Genomic DNA, 24,612 nt, shown 5'->3' with positions numbered 1-24,612 from the left:
AATCTTGCATTTTCTCGGAACGAACTCATTTTTATGAGTCCGGAAAATTTAACCGCATGCCCAAATGTTTTCTCTAACCCCTCATTTTCCATTTTTCTCCTCTCTTTACTTTCTGTTAAAGGAAATTGAGGGAGAGAGAGGAGAGAGCCCAGCAGGCTGGCCTCTAGGGCCCATCCCTAGGCCCAGCCGCGCCCTGCCTCATCCCTAGGCTATCTAGCACCTGGGCCGCCCAATCTCCGCAGCCAGGCCGGCCCATTTGCGGCAAGCCCACGTGGCCTCACCTAACCTAACCCTAGGCCCGGCCGTAACCTCTCCCTCCCGATCTTTTCCTCGCACCCCGCGCCTTCAGGAGAGCAGCGCATCGCACCAGGGGCCTCGATCCCATCTCTCTCCGCAGCCCGCCTCACTCGACCCCCAACACCAGCGCCGATCCCCTCATCCTTCCTGATCCCCTCGGCCTCCCGTCGCCAGCGCCGCGCCTCCGTCGCCCGGTGAGCTCCACCACCAGCCGGTCCCTCCATCGCGCCTCCCTGCTTTGTCCGACCGCCGTGTCACCATGCTCCAGCGCCGCTTCGAGCTCGTCATCCCCGACCTCCTCCGTTCGGGATATCGTCGTTCCTCGTCGTCCAGTCGCCGAAGTTCACGCCCAAGGCCTACCGCAACCTCACCTTGGGCCATGTTGTTGCCTTCCTGTACTGCTGTCGCTAGACGCCAAGACCACCGCAGCACCTGAACATCGTGTCGTTGTTCGCTGCCCGCCTCCCGTCGTTTTCGCCAAGACCCGGTGTTGGGCCCTTTGAACGACTACAGAACCTGTAACCGGGATTTTTCAACAAGCCCCTCTCCGACTAGTGTCAACTACCGTCGACCCTCGAAGCCTCCGTGGACGTCAAGTCCCTCGTCGTGATCCCGAACATCTACGAAAAATTGTGCAACTAAGAACGTGAACAACTACCGTCGCCACGAGAACGACTACTTCCCACAACGAACCATGAACAACTACTTCCCCTGCCTTCGCCGAGTACCACTACTTCCCACGACGATCGTGAACGACTACACCGTTTGACCCGAACCGCTTCAATAACGCATGCTTCAAAGGTATAACCCCGAGACGACCGCCCGTGAATGAATGCATGTGTGATGAATGAGATGCTCGTGTTTGCACCGTGTCCAATTTGTCACTCGTTTCCTTGTCGCCAACTCGTGGGACACCCGAAATCCGGGAGCGCCCCACCATCTTTTGCACGCATCCGCACATTTCTCCTTTGCATCGGTATCTCAATCGGGTTACCGGAACCGGAACGCTGTCGTGGCACCGTTTTCGTTATCGTTGCCGTGGCACCCCTTTCCTTTCCACCACAGTGACAAATGCTTCATAATGCTCTTGCTAACATTTTCATAAATATTGCATAAAACTTGCTCAAGTCATTCGCATCATGATAATAACATTTAAATGTTTTAAATTGTTGTTGCACCAAATTGCTAAATGCATATGGGGATTTACCGAAATTGTTGTTTGATGGTTCCGGCCCCATTTAAATTGCTTAGATTGTGTAGTTTACTTTTGCTTCACCTCTTGCCATGGTTAACAACATTTAATATTGTTGAGTACATAAACAGGATCGATCTAAATAAGTCATGTGGTGTTTTCTTCAATATGCAACTCCGTTGCATGTTGAGCTCCACTTAATTTGTAGTGTTGTTTGTTGCATTTTGCCATGCCATGCTTCATTAAACCGGACATGCATCAATACTTGATTGTGCATCATGCCATGTTGATGTGATGTTTGTTTACTATGTTGTGTGCTTCTTTCCGGTGTTGCTTCTTCGGGTTGGTTCCGATAACGTCGCGTTTGTGAGGATCCGTTCGTCTACGTCCGTTTGTCTTCTTCATGGACTCGTTCTTCTTCCTTGCGGGATCTCAGACAAGATGACCATACCCTCAAAATCACTTCTATCTTTGCTTGCTAGTTGCTCGCTCTATTGATATGCCTATGCCTCGATACCTACCACTTGCTTATCATGCCTCCCATATTGCCATGTCAAGCCTCTAACCCACCTTGTCCTAGCAAACCGTTGTTTGGCTATATTACCGCTTTGCTCAGCCCCTATTTTAGCGTTGTTAGTTGCAGGTGAAGATGAAGTTTGTTCCATGTTTTGGAACATGGATATGTTGGGATATCACAATGCCTCTTATTTAATTAATGCATCTATACACTTGGTAAAGGGTGGAAGGCTCGGCCTTATGCCTGGTGTTTTGTTCCACTCTTGCCGCCCTAGTTTCCGTCATATCGGTGTTATGTTCCCGGATTTTGCGTTCCTTACACGGTTGGGTTATAATGGGAACCCCTTGACAGTTCGCCTTGAATAAAACTCCTCCAGCAAGGCCCAACATTGGTTTTACCATTTGCCACCTAGCCTTTTCTTTCCCTTGGGTTCTGCAGACTCAAGGGTCATCTTTATTTAAACCCCCGGGCCAGTGCTCCTCTGAGTGTTGGTCCAACCCGTCAGCTGCCGGTGGCCACCAGGGGCAACTCTGGGCTGGCCTACCGGAACCTTGGACAATCCGGTGTGCCCTGAGAACGAGATATGTGCAGCTCCTATCGGGATTTGTCGGCACATTCGGGTGGCTTTGATGGTCTTGTTTTACCATTGTCGAGGATGTCTTGTAACCGGGATGTCGAGTCTGATCGGATTGTCTTGGGAGAAGGAATATCCTTCGTTGACCGTGAGAGCTTGTGATGGGCTAAGTTGGGACACCCCTGCAGGGATTTGAACTTTCAAAAACCGTGCCCGTGGTTATGGGCAGATGGGAATTTGTTAATGTCCGGTTATAGAAAATCTGAAGTTGATCTTAATTAAAATGCATCAACCGCGTGTGTAACCGTGATGGTCTCTTCTCGGCGGATTCCGGGAAGTGAACACGGTGTTGGAGTAATGTTTGACGTAGGTTGTTCTAGGATCACTTGTTGATCATAGTTCATCGATCGTGCTTTGCCTTCTCTTCTCGCTCTCATTTGCGTATGTTAGCCACCATATATGCTTGTCGCTTGCTGCAGCTCCACCTCATACCTTTACCTTCCTATAAGCTTAAATAGTCTTGATCGCGAGGGTGTGAGATTGCTGAGTCCCCGTGACTCACAGATACTTCCAAAACCAGTTTGCGGGTGCCGATGATACCGTTCAGGTGACGCAACCGAGCTCAAGGAGGAGCTCGATGAAGACCTTGTTCGTAGTGTTGTTTCGTTTCAGCTGATCAGTAGTGGAGCCCAGTTGGGACGATCGGGGATCTGTGTAGCATTTGGGGTAGTCTTCTTTTATTTTGGATCCGTAGTCGGACCTTGATTGTATCTGGTTGATGTAATGCTTTATTCATGTAATTGTGTGAAGTGGCGATTGTAAGCCATCTATGTATCTCTTTCCCTTATGTATTACATGGTTTTTGTGAAGATTACCTCACTTGCGACATTGCTTTCAATGCGGTTATGCCTCTAAGTCGTGCTTCGACACGTGGGAGATATAGCCGCATCGAGGGCGTTACAGTGCCTATTTATAAGGAGATAGGTGAATAGGCAGACGCACAAATCGAGGAAGGCTAAAAGTAATGATTATCCAGCTAAATGGACGCCTCGATTTTCAGAAACCATTTAAGATAAGGATCCGTTACAGATGACGTCGTGGCGGGTTTCCAAATTTTCTGAAGATGACGTCATGGCGGGTTCCAGAGCTTTACAAACAGCAGAAGATGGATTCCGTCTAAGTGTTGGAGATTGATAAGAACAAAGTTCAAATCAACCTGAGGCCTAATGTTGGGGATATAACTACCAGGTATGACTCGCCCAGGAGGGGCCGGGTCAATCACCATGGCGGGTTACTTAAAAGAAGCCCGACGAGTATACAAGGCGATGGTTCATGATAAAGCTTGTAATAGGCCCAAGCCCAGAGGCGACTTAAGGCCTGTAATTGTAAACCACCATGTATGAATAAGACTTGTAAAGTAAGGCATGTAAAAGAAGTTACCGAGCCGGACACGTTGTATGAGCCAGCCGGGACTCTGTAGGCCACAGGGCGTCAACCCGTATATATAAGGGGACGATCCGGCGGCGGCTTAGGGCAAGAAACAACAGATCGAGAGCCAAGCTAGCGTATTTCGCTCCTTGGTCATCGAAACCTAGCAATACCACAACAACTGAATTAGGCTTTACCTTCACCGCAAGGGGCCGAACTAGGATAAACCTCTCGTGTCCTTTGTCCCGATTAACCTCTTTAAGCTTCCTAGTTGTGATGGCTCCACAACTAAGTCCTTTCACTAGGGCATCTGCCGTGACAATTCCACGACCCCCCCCCCCCCCAAGACGTGGACGATCTACGGTCGGAAAGCTATACTCATCTCGTGGTACGATCCAGAGGACTCATCGTTAATGAGCGTGCACGCCATGCTCCGTTTTCTCTGTCTGTCTTTTCTCCGGAGGACCACGAAATATCTGCTCATACACCCACAACTTTCAAAAGAAGTACCTCCTCCTACAAGGCACCTGCTTTAGCGCCATGGTGGCATCCGACCCTAGCTGACTTGCGGGACATTGGGGCTGCCCGTTCTCTCTAAGTTATAAATATGGCCAAAGAGAAGCAAATGTGCAAAACAGTCTTGCCACTTGACAGTGAAAAAAAAGGAAAATAAATTATTCTGATGACAAAAAGCTCGTCTAGCGACCGTCTTTTTTTCCTTTTCAGTTTTCACCGTAGCGTGTTCTGTAAATACAACATTTTCAGAAAATTTGCACAAAATTTTACGCCTAGCATTTGATTCCCTCTCGAACTCCCACGTTCGAAAAAGCAGCTAAAAACGGTTGGTGAGGCGTAGGAGAGCCCGCTTCCCTCCAAATCGCCGATACCCACACGAACGAAACCAACAGAGACGGGATCGCACACGGCTCCTCGACGGAAAAACAGGGGAGGCACGGCGAATCCAAGCCAACTCCGGCTCCCAGCTCCGCAAGCCTCCTTGCTCTCTCCTGCCCGCCTCCATGCCGTCGCCCTCGCTCCGCCTCGCCGTCGTCGGCGCGGGCGCGGCCGGCCTGGCGGCGGCACGGGAGCTCCGCCGCGAGGGCCACGCCCCCGTCGTCTTCGAGCGCGCCGCCGCCGTGGGGGGCACCTGGCTCTACGCCTCCCCCGCCCCCGCGGCCGCCGCCGACCCGCTCGGCGCCGCCGCCACCCACTCCAGCCTCTACGCTTCGCTCCGCACCAACCTCCCCCGCGAGGTCATGGGCTTCCTCGACTTCCCCTTCACCGCGGCGCGCGGCTCCGTCGTCGACGCGCGCAGGTTCCCCGGCCACGAGGAGGTGCTCCGGTACCTCGAGGACTTCGCGCAGCGGTTCGACCTTTACGGGCTCGTCCGGTTCCAGACAGAGGTCGTCGGAGTCCGGCGGGAGTCCGGCGGGAGGTGGGCGGTGACGTCGAGGAAGCTCGGGGAGAAGGGGGAGCACGACGAGGAGCTGTATGATGCCGTCGTGGTTTGCAATGGGCATTATTCAGAGCCTCGCGTCGCCTCCATACCTGGTAATGATTCTCCGCTCAACAAACTCGTAATTGAGCAGAAGAAGTAGTTTGTTGAACCTGCTATGCTCAACGAAATAGTTTGAGCAGAAGAAATAGTTTGTTCAGGCTCAACACACAGTAAAAATCGACAAATAATACTTCTAAATCGAAAAATCTGAAAAAAATAATCTTGACATTGTCCATGTCGTATCTTTTGTATGCATGCAAATTTTCATGAAGAAATGACACGTTTTGTGCTCGTGAGATGAAGAAAAACTGATTTCGAGCAGGGTAGGTAGTGATCGTAACAAGAAAAATCTGCATGTGGTACAGATCTCGAGCATGCTTTAAAAATGGGATTTAGGATACTCTGCATGTGGTACAAATCTCGAGCAGAACAGAATCTGCATCCTACGATCTAGAGACAAGAACCAGCTGATTCAGGGTTTAGCAAATTTGATTTGAACTCTTAGGCTTGATGAATTCTTGAAAGATGCCTGTCCAATGTTTTTTTGGACAATTCTTATCCAGTGTTTCGTTACAAACTTGCAATTTTATGGTCATCAGATCCACAGACAATTGTGAACCTGACAGGAAATTTGTACTTTCCAACATTGACAGGTGCAGATGCCTGGCCTGGAAAGCAGATGCATAGCCACAATTACCGTGTGCCTGAGCCATTCCTTGATCAAGTGAGTATGATTCTGACTATGATTTCTTCCCCACTTATGAGTCGTTGTGCTAAACTGTCTTGAACTTGAAGTACGGATTGCCTTGGTAGGTAGTGATCGTTATCGGGGCCTCGGCAAGTGCAGTTGACATTTCGAGGGACATTGCAAGCGTTGCGAAGGAGGTCCATATTGCCGATAGATCAGCGCCGACTTCCACTTGTGAACAGCAGCCTGAATACGACAACATGTGGCTTCATTCCATGGTAAATGCCTTTTTCCGTGGTGAGTTGAATATGGTGGCTTTATCCGTTAAAGGGGCTGCCATTACCTTGTCATAACAAAATTATGTTCTACTTGCAGATTGACCATGCACAGGGAGATGGCACTGTGTTGTTCCAGGATGGCAGCTCAATCAAAGCGGATGTCATCATGCACTGTACTGGGTATAGTTATGCAGCATATCTAAAACATATTTCTTGCACAAACCACCCGATTTTGCTACATTGGTTGAAGCTAATCATGTGTTCCCTGCCTTTGTATGTTGGCTAGCTACCTGTATGACTTCCCGTTTCTTGGGGATGATAGCACCATCGCTGTGGATGACAACTGCGTTGATCCATTATACAAGCATGTTTTCCCTATAGAAGTGGCCCCTGATCTGTCTTTCATCGGATTGCCGTGGAAGGTCAATTTGTGTCCAAATTTCTGCTGTTCAGTCTAGATGCACTTATAACTGCCTCGCAATGCTCTAGGATCTAAAACTTGGCGGCCTCTGTTTCATCCAGGTTATCCCTTTTCCACTGTTTGAACTCCAAAGCAAATGGGTCGCTGGTATTCTATCAGGAAGGATCAAGCTTCCATCGAAAGATGAAATGATGGAAGATGTCAAAGCCATCTACTCGAGACGGGAAACTCGTGGATGGCCCAAGAGATATACCCACAACTTCAGTGGTGGTTATCAGGTAGCCTAAAGATGCATGTTAAGGGAGCTAGTTAACAAAGCCTTTCTTGGCAGAAAATGACATATTTCTGTGAATTGTGGGCGTCTTGCACTGTTGCACATCAACATTGTACATTAGAAACGACTATATCGGTTATCCCCTGCTAAGCATGATTTGTTTGCAGTTCGAATACGATGATTGGCTCGCGGAGCAATGTGGCCATCCACCGATTGAAGAATGGAGGAAGCTGATGTATGCTGCTAATGCGAAGAATAAGGCTGCTCGTCCAGAAAGATACCGCGATGAGTGGGATGATGATGATCTGGTGGCACTAGCAAATGAGGACTTCAAAAAATACTTGTAATCTATGTTGTGGACTGTGATTATCATTTTATCATTTTCATTGCCAGGACGCGGTGATAGTCATTGCAGTAATTAATTTACAGGTAAATAATTTTGTATTTTGTACATGCAAGCTCAAAATTGGGATGTCCATGACCTTGAATCGATTGTGAATTACTTTTATCACCATCTGAGGATTCCATATTATCGTCCAAGGGCAATAAAAAATTTAATGCACCAGCCGGGAATCGAACCCGGGTCTGTACCGTGGCAGGGTACTATTCTACCACTAGACCACTGGTGCTTGTTGATGCAGGTAACCATTACGACTATATCTCACAATGCTAATTTTAACTGAAGCTACTTGTTCTCCTACTAGTACCACCACTGCATTTCAGTATGGGACCATTGAAGCCTCCCTACGCCGAGAGGTCAGAAGCTAATTCTGGAGGAGATACTGGCGATTTTTCAATGAGATTGATAAAAAATACATAAAGGATAATCAACATCTCATCTTCATCATTGTTTTTTTTTTTGTGAATATCTTCATCATTGTTATATGGAGATTGATAATTGATTTTTTTAGTTGGAGATTGATAATTGGTTGATTGGTATTATCTGCCATAAAATATCATTAGTTCGACGTAATAATCGGTAAGATTTTATCAAGTTAATATAGTACATTATAGCTTTACGCTCATTTTCAATCACGAAGGGCGCTACCAATGTAGAAACCTTGAGGTGATGCTTAGGGCAATTGGATAAAATAATAATTACTCTCTCTGTAAACTAATATAAGAGCGTTTAGATAACTACTTTGGTGATCTATAAACATTTTTATATTAGTTTACGGAGGGACTACATGTTGAAATTTTGCTAGTAGGTCTTTGGCTCAAAGCCCAACTAAAATTCTGAAATTATCTTGGCCCATTCAGCACACATGTGAGTGAAGTGAGTGAGACTAAAGTTTAGTCCCACCTCGAAAGTTGAGATAGAGTTGCACCTCTTTATAAGGTGAGCTCTTCTACCACTTGTATGAGCATGAGAAGAGGAGACCTACACGTGCGCTCCTCCTCCTCCACGCCTCGTCACGACGCGCCGCGCCGCTGGTTGCGGGATTGAGCCGAGCCGAGGACAGAGCTATGCACGTTGTCTATATTTTTGCTGCTCGGGAAAAATTAATGAGTCATTAATTAATAATTAATGGACGTGTTAATTACTGAACCGTTTTCGATTCGGACGTGGGGTTTACTCCAACGACCTACCCGGCCCACACTATATAGTCAGGCAGACGTCTACCCTAGCTGCCGCCGCTTCGTATGGTTTCTCACCATCGTTCCAGATCGTTGCGCCGCCAAGCAAGTCTTCTCCATCCCTCCTTTCGGCGTGCACCGGGAGAAGGGACAGCAGGCCTCCGGAACCCCGCCTCTCGTGATCCTGTACGGGAGAGGGGCAATTAGGTTTTTGGGGAGCGCACTCGCGCGACTGCTGGCAGCGACGACTTCGCGAACGACGACTTCTTCCCCGACCTCGGCAACCTCACCCTCAACGACATGGGCGACAACGTCAACGCCGGCGGTGCTGCACCCGCTGCACCATATGTTATTCTATCCTTCTTGTTCGAGATTGTGGTAGAATTCATGTTTCTAGTATGTGCCCTAGATGTGATCTGTTCATCTACTATGCTAGTTCACATGATTAGTTTAATCTCTGCTATTGCTGTCATGATCTATTTCCTATTTATTCGGATTAAATCTCGTAGTAATTTGCTCATTTTTCCAACAATCTAAAAACCTGAATATAGGCAATTTACTCCGAGTGGTTTTGCTGTGCATCTGAAGCCGCCTGCCTTTAAGGGGGCGCAATATAAGAGGTGGCGCACGAGAGCAGTCTACTGGTTTCAGACTATGGGCTGCTATGACGCCACCAAGGGCAAGCCTGAGGGCGATCTTAATCCAGCACAGGTGGAAGCTTTCGAGAAGATCGATACCCTCTTTAAAGGCGCTCTTCTGAGTGTTCTTGATGACTTCATTGTGGATTCGTATATGTCGTTTGACAACGGCAAGGTCATGTGGGCTGCGCTCGAGGCCAAGTTTGGTGCCTCGGACGCCGGCAGCGAGTTGTACGTTATGGAGCAATTCTATGACTACAAGATGACTGATGAGCGCCCGGTTGTACAGCAGGCTCATGAGATACAGTCGCTCGCAAAAGAACTTGAGTACTTCAAGTGTGTGTTGCCGGAGGCATCATTGCCAAACTTCCACCTTCGTGGAACAATTTTGCTACTTCCCTGAAACACAAGAGACAGGAGTTTTCCGTTGCGGATCTCATTGGTATTCTTGATGTTGAAGAGAAGGCGAGAGCAAATGACACACGTGTTCGAGTTGCTGAGGGAGGTTCTAGTGCCCACATGGTACAGAAGAAGAACTTCCAGCCCAACAAGTTCAAAAACAACAAGAACAAAACTCAGGGCAAAGGCAAGTTTGATACAAAGAACAAGCCATCACATTCTACCAACTTCAAGAAGAATTTTCATAAGAAAGGGAAGGGACTTTGCCATGTCTGCGGTGATCCTAATCACTAGGCTCCGAAGTGTCCTAACCACTTTGAGGAGCGCGAACATGAGAAGAGCGGCAAGTCCGCTAATGTTGTCATCTGTGATACTGATATGAAGGAATTAGGGTACGGTATTTTTCCTACCATCCTTTCAGTATTCCAAACCCCTGATTGGTTAATTGACACCGGTGCCAATGTACATGTTTGTGCTGACGCCTCCATGTTTTCTTCTTACCAGGCCACTGGGACTTCTCCCGTGCTGATGGGGAACGGGTCACATGCCATCGTTTGAGGTATTGGTACGGTTGATCTGAAGTTTACTTCGGGGAAGACCGTGCGTCTGAAGAACGTTCATCATGTGCCGTCCATCAATAAAAATCTCGTTAGCGGTTCCCGTTTATGTCGAGATGGTTTCAAGTTGGTTTTCGAATCCAATAAAGTTGTAATTTCTAAGTATGGACAATTTGTTGGAAAAGGCTATGAGAGCGGAGGCTTGTTCCGCATGTCTTTGTCAGATATTTACACTAAAGTTATTAACAATATTTGCTACAACAATGAGTCTGATATTTGGCATTCACGACTTTGTCACATTAACTTTGGTTGCATGACGCGACTAGCCAATATGAATTTAATTCCGAAAATCTCTACTATCAAAGGCTCTAAGTGCCAAGTATGTATGCAAGCTAAGCAACCTCGCAAGTCCCATAAGACTGCAGAGGCAAGAGACTTGGCGCCACTAGAGCTTATACATTCTGATCTTTGTGAGATGAATGGCGTGTTGACAAAAGGTGGAAAGAGATATTTCATGACGTTGATTGATGACTCCACTAGATATTGTTATGTGTATCTTCTGAAATCAAAAGATGAGGCTTTAACTTTCTTCAAAAACTATAAAGCTGAGGCAGAGAACCAACTTGATCGAAAAATAAATGGCTTAGGTCCGATCGTGATGGAGAGTATTTTTCCAATGAATTTGATCTTTTTTGTGCGGAACATGGTATAATCCATGAGAGGACGCCTCCCTACTCACCCCAGTCAAATGGGGTAGCCGAAAGAAAGAACCGAACTCTAACTGATATGGTTAACACCATGTTAGACACTTCTAGTCTATCCAAGGAATGGTGGGGGGAGGCACTAATGACTGCGTGCCATGTCCTAAACCGAGTTCCCACAAAGCATAAGACCATGACTCCATTTGAGGAATGGGAAAGGAAAATGCTGAAACTCTCTTACCTACGTACTTGGGGTTGTAGTCAATATACCAATTCCCAAGAAGCGCAAGCTTGGACCAAAAACCGTGGATTGTGTTCTTCTGGGCTATGCTTTTCATAGCATCGGCTATAGATTTTTGATAATAAAATTTGAGGTATCCGACATGCATGTTGGTACGATTATGGAGTCGAATGATGCAACTTTCTTTGAGGACATATTTTCTATGAAGGATATGTCGAGTTCATCAAATCAGGAGATACCTACTCCATCTAGTGAGGAATTCACTGTAATTCCTGAACCCACCATTGCGATGGAACACGTTGAGAATCCCGTTAAGGGTGACAATGAAACTCCTGTGAGGAGTACGAGACAGAGGACTGCAAAGTCCTTTGGTGATGATTTCATTGTATACCTCGTGGATGACACACCCAGGACTATTTCAGAAGCATATGCATCTCCTAATGCTGACTACTGGAAGGAAGTTGTACGTAGCGAGATGGATTCCATCTTAGCTAATGGTACCTGGGAGATCACTGACTGTACTTATGGGTGCAAACCTGTAGGATGTAAGTGGGTGTTCAAGAAGAAGCTTAGACCTGATGGTACGATTGAAAAGTACAAGGCACGACTTGTGGCCAAGGGTTATACCCAGAAAGAAGGTGAATACCTCTTTGATACTTACTCACCCGTGGGTAGACTGACCACAATTCGGGTGCTACTATCACTGGCTACCTCACATGGTCTTCTCGTTCATCAAATGGACGTTAAGACAACTTTCCTCAATGGAGAGTTGAAGGAGGAATTTTACATGGATCAACCAGATGGTTTTGTAGTACCTGGTCAGGAAGGAAAGGTGTGCAAGATATTAAAATCTTTATATGGTCTTAAACAAGCTCCTAAAGAGTGGCATGAGAAGTTTGAAAGAACATTAACTGCTGTCGGCTTTGTAGTAAACGATGGTGACAAGTGCGTGTACTATCGCTATGGTGGGGGCGAAGGAGTTATTATTTGTCTGTATGTCGACGACATATTGATCTTTAGAGCCAAACTTGATTTAATCAAGGAGGTTAAGGATTTCTTATTTCGCTGTTTTGAGATGAAGGATCTAGGAGTAGCTGATGTTATGTTAAACATCAAGTTGTTCAGAGATGAGAATGGTGGGATCACACTGCTTCAGTCTCACTATGTGGAAAAGGTCTTGAGTCGTTTTGGGTATAGCGACTGCACACCTTCTCCAACTCCATATGATGCTAGTGTGTTGCTTCGAAAGAATCGACGGATTGCTAGAGATCAACTGAGGTATTCTCAGATTATTGGCTCACTTATGTATTTGGCGAGTGCCACGAGGCCTGACATCTCGTTTGCTGTTAGCAAGCTGAGTCGGTTTGTGTCAAACCCGAGAGATGATCCTTGGCATGCGCTTGAGAGAGTTATGCGCTATTTGAAAGGCACCGCGAGCTATGGGATTCACTACACCGGGTATCCAAGGATACTGGAGGGTTATAGTGACTCAAACTGGATATCTGATGTTGATGAGATTAAGGCCACAAGTGGTTATGTTTTTACACTTGATGGTGGCGCTGTTTCTTGGAAGTCTTGCAAGCAGACCATCTTAACGAGGTCAACTATGGAAGCAGAACTCACAACATTAGACACTGCCACTGTTGAAGCAGAGTGGCTTCATGAGCTCTTGATGGACTTACCTATGGTTGAAAAACCAATACCCCATATCCTGATGAACTGTGATAATCAAACTGTGATCGTCAAGATAAACAGTTCTAAGGATAATATGAAGTCCTCAAGGCATGTGAAGAGGAGACTGAAATCTGTCAGAAAATTGAGGAACTCTGGAATTATTACGTTGGATTATATCCAAACGTCGAAAAATTTGGCAGATCCCTTCACAAAGGGTCTATCACGTAATGTGATAGATAATGCATCGATAGAGATGGGTCTGAGGCACACCGCATGAGTTTTCCATAGTGGTAACCCACTCTATGTGATCGGAGATCCCGTGAAGTAGAAGTGGGAGACAAGCTGTTGGTCAGCTGGGAGGAGAGTATCCCTATATTACCTATCCCACTCCATGAAGATGCAATACTTTCCTGATCTGCATGGCAGGTTGATACTTATCTTAATGTGTTCCAAGTGGCTTATTCGGGTAAGTAGAGATGTTGTCGTGCAGAACACCTTCTGAGGAACACATCTATATGAGTTTGACTGTTAACGTCGCAGTATGTGAGAATTGGGTGTTCTCTAATAAATTCATGAAAAGGCCCTGGAGTATGACGTATACGCTCCACCCGCGGGGAAGCCTTGCGGCAGCCCAGTATCGGTCAAGAATTTATGTGAAACTAGTCTCGCAAAAAACTTGTAGTTCAAGGCATAGTCCACTATTCAAGTTGTGATCTAGTGTAGCATAAATCTCTAAGTGGAAGTTCAACTTCACAGTCTGCACTAAGCACCGGTATATAAACATTGTTTTCGAACTAAATGATGAGATGTGCCATTGAGACTTTGTGGGGGATTGTTGGAATTTTGCTAGTAGGCCTTTGACCCAAAGACCAACTAAAATTCTGAAATTCTCTTGGCCCATTCATGTGTTGGGGAACGTAGCATAAATTTAAAATTTTCCTACGTGTCACCAAGATCTATCTATGGAGTCATCTAGCAACGAGGGAGGAGTGGATCTACATACCCTTGTAGATCGCGCGCGGAAGCGTTCAAGAGAACGGGGTTGATGGAGTCGTACTCGTCGTGATTCAAATCACCGATGATCCTAGTGCTGAACGGACGGCACCTCCGCGTTCAACACACGTGCAGCCCGGTGACGTCTCCCACGCCTTGATCCAGCAAGGAGAGAGGGAGAGGTTGAGGAAGACTCCATCCAGCAGCAGCACAACGGCGTGGTGGTGATGGAGGAGCGTGGCAATCCTGTAGGGCTTCGCCAAGCACCACAGAAGAGGAGGGAGAGAGAGATGCAGGGCTGCACCAACGAGAGATCGAATCACGTGTTGTGGGCAGCCCAATGCCTCAATATATATAGGGAAGGGGAGGGGCTGCGCCCCCTCTAGGGTTCCCACCCCTAGGGGGGCGGCAGCCCTAGATGGGGAACAAGGGTGGCGGCCAAGAGGGGATGGGAGAAGGAGGCGCACCAATATGGGCCCTAAGGCCCATATCCCATTAGGGTTTGCCCCTCCTCCATCTCTTAGGCGCATGGGCTTTAGTGGGGCTGGTGCCCTTGGCCCATGTAGGCCAAGGAACACCCCCTACAGCCCATGTGGCCCCCCCGGGCTGGTGGCCCCACTTGGTGGACCCCCGGGACCCTCCCGGTGGTCCCGGTACGTTACCGATAAACCCCGAAACTCTTCCGGTGACCAAAATAGGACTTCCCATATATAAATCTTTACCTCCGGACCATTCCGGAACTCCTCGTGACGTCCGGGATCTCATCCGGGACTCCGAACAACATTCGGTAACCACATACAAGCTTCCTTTATAACCCTAGCGTCATCGAACCTTAAGTGTGTAGACCCTACGGGTTCGGGAGACATGCAGACATGACCGAGATGTTCTCCGGTCAATAACCAACAGCGGGATCTGGATACCCATGCTGGCTCCCACATGTTCCACGATGATCTCATCGGATGAACCATGATGTCAAGGACTTAATCAATCCCGTATACAATTCCCTTTGTCTAGCGGTACGATGCTTGCCCGAGATTTGATCGTCGGTATCCCGATACCTTGTTCAATCTCGTTACCGGCAAGTCTCTTTACTCGTTCCGTAACACATCATCCCGTGATCAACTCCTTGATCACATTGTGCACATTATGATGATGTCCTACCGAGTGGGCCCAGAGATACCTCTCCGCTTACACGGAGTGACAAATCCCAGTCTCGATTCGTGCCAACCCAACAGACACTTTCAGAGATACCTGTAATGCACCTTTATAGTCACCCAGTTACGTTGTGACGTTTGATACACCCAAAGCATTCCTACGGTATCCGGGAGTTGCACAATCTCATGGTCTAAGGAAATGATACTTGACATTAGAAAAGCTTTAGCATACGAACTACACGATCTTTGTGCTAGGCTTAAGATTGGGTCTTGTCCATCACATCATTATCCTAATGATGTGATCCCGTTATCAACGACATCCAATGTCCATGGTTAGGAAACCGTAACCATCTATTGATCAACGAGCTAGTCAACTAGAGGCTTACTAGGGACATGGTGTTGTCTATGTATCCACACATGTATCTGAGTTTCCTATCAATACAATTATAGCATGGATAATAAACGATTATCATGAACAAGGAAATATAATAATAACCAATTTATTATTGCCTCTAGGGCATATTTCCAACAGTCTCCCACTTGCACTAGAGTCAATAATCCAGTTCACATCGATATGTGATTAACACTCAAGGTCACATCCCCATGTGACTAACACCCAAAGAGTTTACTAGAGTCAATAATCTAGTTCACATTTACCATGTGATTAACACTCGATGAGTTCTAGGTTTGATCATGTTGCTTGTGAGAGAGGTTTTAGTCAACGGGTCTGAATCTTTCAGATCCGTGTGTGCTTTACAAATCTCTATGTCATCTCCTAGATGTAGTTACCACGTTCTATTTGGAGCTTATTCCAAATAACTGTTCTACTTGGAGCTATTTCTAAATTGTTGCTCCATTATATGCATCCGGTATCTCTACTCAGAGCTATCCGGATAGGTGTTAAGCTTGCATCGACGTAACCCTTTACGACGAACTCTTTTACCACCTCCATAACCGAGAAACTTCCTTAGTCCACTAGTTACTAAGGATAACTTTGACCGCTGTCCTGTGATCCATTCTTGGATCACTCTTGTACCCCTTGACTGACTCATGGCAAGGCACACTTCAGGTGCGGTACACAGCATAGCATACTGTAGAGCCTACGTCTTAAGCATAGGGGACGACCTTCGTCCTTTCTCTCTATTCTGCCATGGTCGAGCTTTAAGTCTTAACTTCATACCTTACAACTCAGGCAAGAACTCCTTCTTTGACTGATCCATCTTGAACACCTTCAAGATCATATCAAGGTATGTGCTTATTTGAAAGTACCATTAAGCGTTTTGATCTATCCTTATAGATCTTGATGCTCAATGCTCAAGTAGCTTAATCCAGGCTTTCCATTGAAAAACACTTTCCCAATAACCCTATATGCTTTCCAGAAACTCTACATCATTTCTGATCAACAACATATACTCATCAGAAATTCTATAGTGCTCCCACTCACTTCTTTGGAAATACAAGTTTCTCATAAACTTCGTATACACCCAAAATCTTTGATCATCTCATCAAAGCATACATTCCAACTCCGAGATGCTTACTCCAGTCCTCAGAAGGATTGCTGGAGCTTTGCATACTTATTAGCATCTTTCAGGATTGACAAAACCTTCCGGTTGTATCACATACAACCTTTCCTCAAAAAAAAAATCGTCGAGGAAACAATGTTTTGACATCCTATCTGCAAGATTTCATAAATAATGCAGTGACTGCTAATATAATTCCAACAGACTCTTAGCATCGCTACGAGTAAGGAAGTCTCACCGTAGTCAACTCCTTGAACTTGTCGGAAACTTCTTAACGACAAGTCGAGCTTTCTTAATGGTGACATTTACCATCATTGTCCGTCTTCCTTTTAAAATCCATCTGCACTCAATAGCCTTACGACCATCGAGCCGTTCTGCCAAAGTCTACACTTTGTTTTCATACATGGATCCTCTCTCGGATTTTGTGGCCTCGAGCCATTTATCGGAATCTGGGCCCACCATCGCTTCTCCATAGCTCGTAGGTTCATTGTTGTCTAGCAACATGACTTCCAAGACATGATTACGTACCACTCTGAAGTAGTACGCATCCTTGTCATCCCACGAGGTTTGGTAGTGACTTGATCTGAAGTTTCATGATCACTATCATAAGCTTCCACTTCAATTGGTGTAGGTGCCACAGGAACAACTTCCTGTGCCCTGCCATACACTAGTTGAAGAGATGGTTCAATAACCTCATCAAGTATCCACCATCCTCCCACTCAATTCTTTCGAGAGAAACTTTTCCTCGAGAAAGGACCCGATTCTAGAAACAATCCCTTATTGCTTTCGAATCTGAGACAGGAGGTATACCCAACTGTTTTGGGTGTCCTATGAAGATGCATTTATCCGCTTTGGGTTCGAGCTTATCAGCCTGAAACTTTTTCACATAAGCGTCGCAGCCCCAAACTTTTAAGAAATGACAGCTTAGGTTTCTCTAAACCATAGTTCATACGGTGTCATCTTATCGGAATTACGTAGTGCCCTATTTAAAGTGAATGTGGTTGTCTCTAATGCCTAACCCATAAACTATCGTGGTAATTCGATAAGAGACATCATGGTATGCATCATATCCTATAGGGTGCAGTTATGATGTTCAGACACACCATCACACTATGGTGTTCCAGGCCGTATTAGTTGTGAAACAATTTCCACAATATCTTAATTCTGTGCCAAACTCGTAATTCAGATATTCATCTCTATGATCATATCATAGATCTTTTATCCTCTTCTCACGACGATCTTTCAACTTCACCCTGAAATTACTTGAACCTTTCAATAATTCAGACTCGTCATTCATCAAGTAAATATACTCAACATCTACTCAAATCATCTGTGAAGTAAGAACATAACGATATCCACTACATGCCTCAGCACTCATTGGACTGCACACATCAAAATGTATTACTTCCAACAAGTTGCTTTCTAGTTCCATTTTACTGAAAACGAGGCTTTCAGTCATCTTGCCCATGTGGTATGATTTGCATGTCTCAAGTGATTCAAAATCAAGTGAGTCCAAACGGTCCATTTGCATGGAGTTTCTTCATGCATATACACCAATAGACATGGTTAGCATGTCTCAAACCTTTCAAAAAACGAGTGAGCCCAAAGAACCATCAACATGGAGCTTCTTCATGCGTTTTACACCAATATGACTTACGTGGCTGTGCCACAAGTAGGTGGTACTATCATTACTATCTTTTGGCATGAACATGTGTATCACTACGATCGAGATTCAATAAACCATTCATTTTAGGTGTAAGACCATTGAAGGTATTATTCAAATAAACAGAGTAACCATTATTCTCCTTAAATGAATAACCGTATTGCGATAGACATAATCCAATCATGTCTATGCTCAACACAAACACCAATCTCGATGGTAGAAGGAGCGTACGATATTTGATTATATCAACATTGGAAACACTTCCAACACATATCATCAGCTCACCTTTAGCTAGTCTCTGTTTATTCCGTAGCTTTTATTTCGAGTTACTAACACTTAGCAACCGAACCGGTATCTAATACCCTGGTGCTACTAGGAGTACTAGTAAAGTACACATCAACACAATGTATATCCAATATACTTCTATCGACCTTGCCAGCCTTCTAATCTACCAAGTATCTAGGGTAATTCTGCTCCAGCGGTTGTTCCCCTTATTACAGAAGCACTTAGTCTCGGGTTTGGGTTCAACCTTGGGTTTCTTCACTAGAGCAGCAGCTGAATTGCCGTGTCATGAAGTATCCCTTCTTGCCCTTGCCCTTCTTGAAACTAGTGGTTTCACTAACCATCAACAATTGATGCTCCTTCTTGATTTCTACTTTCGCGGTGTCAAACATCACGAATATCTCAAGGATCATCATCTATGTCCCTGATATATTATAGTTCATCACGAAGCTCTAGCAGCTTGGTGGTAATGACTTCGGAGAAACATCACTATCTTATCTGGAAGATTAACTCCCACTCGATTCAAGCGATTGTTGTACTTAGACAATCTGAGCACAAGTTCAACAATTGAGCTTTTCTCCCTTAGTTTGCAGGTTAAGAAAAATCGTCGGAGGTCTTATACCTCTTGACGTGGGCACGAGCCTGAAATCCCAATTTCAGCCCTCAAAACATCTCATATGTTTCGTGATGTTTCAAAACATCTTTGGTGCCTCAATTCTAAACCATTTAACTGAACTATCACATAGTTATCAAAACGTGTATGTCAGATGTTCGCAACATCCATAGACAACGTTTGAGGTTTAGCACACTGAGCGGTGCATTAAGGATGTAAGCCTTCTAAGAAGCAATGAGGACAATCCTCAGTTTACGGACCTGGTCCGCATAATTGCTACTATCAACTTTCAACTAATTTTTCTCTAGGAACATATCTAAACAGTAGAACTGAAACGCGAGCTACGACATAATTTGCAAAGTCCTTTTTGACTATGTTCAGGATAATTAAGTTCATCTTATGAACTCCCACTCAGATAGACATCCCTCTAGTCATCTAAGTGATTACATGATCCGAGTCAACTAGGCCGTGTCCGATCATCACGTGAGACGGACTAGTCAACATCGGTGAACATCTTTATGTTGATCGTATCTTCTATACGACTCATGCTCGACCTTTCGGTCTTCTGTGTTCCGAGGCCATGTCTGTACATGCTAGGCTCGTCAAGTTAACCCTAAGTGTTTTTGCATGTGTAAAACTGTCTTACACCCGTTGTATGTGAACGTAAGGATCTATCACACCCGATCATCACGTGGTGCTTCGAAACGACGAACTGTAGCAACGGTGCACAGCTAGGGGAGAACACTTCTTGAAATTTTAATGAGGGATCATCTTATTTACTACCGTCGTTCTAAGCAAATAAGATGTATAAACATGATAAACATCACATGCAATCAAATAATAGTGACATGATATGGCCAATATCATATAGCTCTTTTGATCTCCATCTTGGGGCTCCATGATCATCTATTACAAGAACATGATCATACATCACATATATCATTCATCACATCCTTTTGGCCATATCACATCACATAGCATACCCTGCAAAAACAAGTTAGACGTCCTCTGATTGTTGTTTGCATGTTTTACGTGGCTGCTATGGGTTTCTAGCAAGAACGTTTCTTACCTACGCAAAGACCACAACGTGATATGCCAATTGCTATTTACCCTTCATAAGGACCCTTTTCATCGAATCCGATCCGACTAAAGTAGGAGAGACAGACACCCGCTAGCCACCTTATGCAACTAGTGCATGTTTGTCGGTGGAACCGGTCTCACGTAAGAGTACGTGTAAGGTCGGTCCGGGCCGCTTCATCCCACGATGCCGCCGAATCAAGATAAGACTAGTAACGGCAAGCATATTGAACAAAATCAACGCCCACAACTACTTTGTGTTCTACTCGTGCATAGAATCTACGCAATAGACCTAGCTCATGATGCCACCGTTGGGGAACGTAGCATAAATTCAAAATTTTCCTACGTGTCACCAAGATCTATCTATGGAGTCATCTAGCAACGAGGGAGGAGTGGATCTACATACCCTTGTAGATCGCGCGCGGAAGCGTTCAAGAGAACGGGGTTGATGGAGTCGTACTCGTCGTGATTCAAATCACCGATGATCCTAGTGCCGAACGGACGGCACCTCCACGTTCAACACACGTGCAGCCCGGTGACGTCTCCCACGCCTTGATCCAGCAAGGAGAGAGGGAGAGGTTGATGAAGACTCCATCCAGCAGCAGCACAACGGCGTGGTGGTGATGGAGGAGCGTGGCAATCCTGCAGGGCTTCGCCAAGCACCACAGAAGAGGAGGGAGAGAGAGATGCAGGGCTGCACCAACGAGAGATCGAATCACGTGTTGTGGGCAGCCCAATGCCTCAATATATATAGGAAAGGGGAGGGGCTGCGCCCCCTCTAGGGTTCCCACCCCTAGGGGGGGCGGCAGCCCTAGATGGGGAACAAGGGTGGCGGCCAAGAGGGGATGGGAGAAGGAGGCGCACCAATATGGGCCCTAAGGCCCATATCCCATTAGGGTTTGCCCCTCCTCCATCTCTTAGGCGCATGGGCTTTAGTGGGGCTGGTGCCCTTGGCCCATGTAGGCCAAGGAACACCCCCTACAGCCCATGTGCCCCCCGGGCTGGTGGCCCCACTTGGTGGACCCCCGGGACCCTCCCGGTGGTCTCGGTATGTTACCGATAAACCCCGAAACTCTTCCGGTGACCAAAACAGGACTTCCCATATATAAATCTTTACCTCCGGACCATTCCGGAACTCCTCATGACGTCCGGGATCTCATCCGGGACTCCACAACATTCGGTAACCACATACAAGCTTCCTTTATAACCCTAGCGTCATCGAACCTTAAGTGTGTAGACCCTACGGGTTCGGGAGACATGCAGACATGACCGAGACGTTCTCCGGTCAATAACCAACAGCGGGATCTGGATACCCATGTTGGCTCCCACATGTTCCACGATGATCTCATCGGATGAACCACGATGTCAAGGACTTAATCAATCCCGTATACAATTCCCTTTGTCTAGCGGTACGATGCTTGCCCGAGATTTGATCGTCGGTATCCCGATACCTTGTTCAATCTCGTTACCGGCAAGTCTCTTTACTCGTTCCGTAACACATCATCCCGTGATCAACTCCTTGATCACATTGTGCACATTATGATGATGTCCTACCGAGTGGGCCCAGAGATACCTCTCAGCTTACACGGAGTGACAAATCCCAGTCTCGATTCGTGCCAACCCAACAGACACTTTCAGAGATACCTGTAATGCACCTTTATAGTCACCCAGTTACGTTGTGACGTTTGATACACCCAAAGAATTCCTACGGTATCCAGGAGTTGCACAATCTCATGGTCTAAGGAAATGATACTTGACATTAGAAAAGCTTTAGCATACGAACTACACGATCTTTGTGCTAGGCTTAAGATTGGGTCTTGTCCATCACATCATTCTCCTAATGATGTGATCCCGTTATCAACGACATCCAATGTCCATGGTTAGGAAACCGTAACCATCTATTGATCAACGAGCTAGTCAACTAGAGGCTTACTAGGGACATGGTGTTGTCTATGTATCCACACATGTATCTGAGTTTCCTATCAATACAATTATAGCATGGATAATAAACGATTATCATGAACAAGGAAATATAATAATAACCAATTTATTATTGCCTCTAGGGCATATTTCCAACATCATGCACACATATGAGTGAAGTGAGTGAGACTAAAGTTTAGTCCCACCCCGGAAGTTGAGAGAGAGTTGCACCTCTTTATAAGGTGAACTCTTCTACCACTTGTATGAGCATGAGAAGAGGAGACCTACACGAGCGCTCCTCCTCCTCGCTCGCCTCGCCTCGTCACGACGCGCCGCGCCGCGCGGCAGGTTGCGGGATTGAGCTGAGCCGAGGACAGAGCTATGCACGTTGTCTATATTTTTGCTGCTCGAGAAAAATTAATGAGTCATTAATTAATAATTAATGGACGCGTTAATTACTGAACCTTTTCCGGTTATTTTGGATCGTGACGACTCGGACGTGGGGTTTACTCTCACGACCTACCCGGCCCGCACTATATAGTCAGGCAGATGTCTACCCTAGCCGCCGCCGCTTCATATGGTTTCTCACCATCGTTCCAGATCGTTGCGCCGCCAAGCAAGTCTTCTCCATCCCTCCTTTCGGCGTGCACCGGGAGAAGGGACAGCAGGCCTCCGAAACCCCGCCTCTCGTGATCCTGTACGGGAGAGGGGCGATCAGGTTTTTGGGGAGCGCACTCGCGCGACTGCTGGCAGCGACGACTTCGCGAACGGCGACTTTTTCCCCGACCTCCGCAACCTCATCCTCGATGACATGGGCGACAACGTCAACGCAGGCGGCACCCGCTGCACCGTATGTTATTCTATTCTTCTTGTTCGAGATCGTGGTAGAATTCATGTTTCTAGTATGTGCCCTAGATGTGATATGTTCATCTACTATGCTAGTTCGCATGATTAGTTTAATCTCTGCTATTGTTGTCATGATCTATTTCCTATTTATTCGGGTTAAATCTTGTAGTAATTTGCTTATTTTTCCAACAGTACATAGCTACATAATGATCCCTATCTTCAGTGATAATTGCAATGTACATATGCTTCCCCGATTAAAGTTGATTGTCTAGGTTCTGTTTTCTACAATGTAGCAATGCAAGCGCTCGTACGACAAAAGAAGTTGGTCTATGATGATTTTCGCATTAGATGATGGTTACGCAAATAAGATTAAATTGGAAGGCCCTCCAATTCTGCATTCTTATGCGTAAAAGAATTCCCTAAGGGACCCGGTGAAGTGGTTGCATCAACGCAAGATGAAGCGGGCATAGCCACCAAATTGGTCCTAGCGGCACGCTATAAGGGCGAGTTTTAGTATCGTCCCGAGCCTCTGAAATCTCATGATGGGCCTGCTCCATTGGGGTATGTGATCACAACTTATGTTATTGTTTTTGATATAAACCACAAAAGCACAACGTGGAGGCAAGATTCCTCAGGTCAATCGCAAAAAAAAGGATTCCTCAGGTCGCTCTTCCTATCAACCGGTGCCTGCACAAGTGCACCGAAATCAATGGCCCAAGCTGGACTACATTGTCAGTCGATGGTTCTTATGTGAAAGAAACCAGCAAGGTGAGTACATGCATGATTCTCAAAGATTCTGATGGTTCGATCATCTTTTCAGCGTATGAGTTCCCATTCCATTGCAAAGATGCCCTTGAAGTTGAGATAAGTGGCATACTTGAAGGTTTATGCCTCCAAGTTTGGGAAGTAGCATATTCTGAAAAGGAAAAACGCTTGTTCAGCTCCATGGAACCCCGCTTGTCCAGCTCCAACCCCTCCTCTCCGGCGTAGAAAGGGACCTGCACGACATCAACCTCTTATACCTCGAACTCTCTCAAGCCCCGGAAACATTGCCTCCCCTGCTTCTCCTCATCCGCCTCGTTCAAGCTGTAGCTCGCTAGCAGTGGCGGATCTAGGGGTGGGGTGGTGGAGGCCATGGCCCCCATATACAATTTGCAGAACTTTTTTTACTAGTGCATTCATATGTATATTCAGTACTTTATTAACTATTTGGAATGTGTTTTGACAAAAAAAAACTACTACCCTTTGTAATGTTACCCTCACGTTGATCAAATTCTAAATCCGCCACTGTTCGCTAGGTCCTCACCACCCAAATCCGAAGCTCGGCCGAAAGGACTTCCTCTGGCTAGGAGGACGCAGATGGCGTGGAGGAGCTCTTCCTGGAGAGGAGATGATCTAAAAATAACTATGCATTTATGGATGGCGTGTCGTCCTGCAGAGTGAAACGGCGATGTCAGTGCTGGACAATGATTTATGTCTGTAGAGACATGCGTGTGACAACAAAACATAGGTGCGGGTGACACTCTTCAGCAGGCACATGCATGCATCACAATCATCTAGTCAACATCTATGACGCATATGAGTATGGC

General features: G+C 46.1%; 1 protein-coding gene and 1 non-coding gene across 2 annotated transcripts; one reads left to right on the top strand and one right to left on the bottom strand.

Moving 5' to 3' along the window:
- The first annotated feature begins 4,877 nt into the window (after nucleotides 1-4,877).
- Nucleotides 4,878-7,678, top strand: LOC125513189 (flavin-containing monooxygenase FMO GS-OX-like 2). The gene is made up of 7 exons (XM_048678224.2): nucleotides 4,878-5,559; nucleotides 6,160-6,230; nucleotides 6,320-6,472; nucleotides 6,570-6,652; nucleotides 6,759-6,894; nucleotides 6,995-7,171; nucleotides 7,335-7,678. The coding sequence occupies exons 1-7, from the start codon at nucleotides 5,028-5,030 to the stop codon at nucleotides 7,512-7,514; spliced, it is 1,332 nt and encodes a 443-aa protein (XP_048534181.1). The 5' UTR covers nucleotides 4,878-5,027; the 3' UTR covers nucleotides 7,515-7,678.
- A 47-nt stretch (nucleotides 7,679-7,725) lies between these two features.
- TRNAG-GCC (transfer RNA glycine (anticodon GCC)) lies at nucleotides 7,726-7,796 on the bottom strand. The gene has a single exon. It is a non-coding gene; the product is annotated as a tRNA-Gly (tRNA).
- Between the last annotated feature and the right edge of the window lie 16,816 nt (nucleotides 7,797-24,612).

This window comes from Triticum urartu, chromosome 1A (genome assembly GCF_056163025.1).
Source record: "Triticum urartu cultivar PI428250 chromosome 1A, HENAU_Tu73, whole genome shotgun sequence".
NCBI lineage: Eukaryota > Viridiplantae > Streptophyta > Magnoliopsida > Poales > Poaceae > Triticum > Triticum urartu.
Note: the sequence above shows the minus strand (reverse complement) of the source record. Positions and strands in the feature narration are given on the sequence as shown.

Bases quoted from the DNA above. Each gene is read 5' to 3' on its own strand.
- LOC125513189 (XM_048678224.2), top strand. From the start codon at position 5,028: ATGCCGTCGCCCTCGCTCCGCCTCGCCGTCGTCGGCGCGGGCGCGGCC. The intron at 6,653-6,758 runs GTATAGTTATGC...TATGTTGGCTAG, and splicing joins GTCATCATGCACTGTACTGG to CTACCTGTATGACTTCCCGT. The intron at 7,172-7,334 runs GTAGCCTAAAGA...ATTTGTTTGCAG, and splicing joins ACTTCAGTGGTGGTTATCAG to TTCGAATACGATGATTGGCT.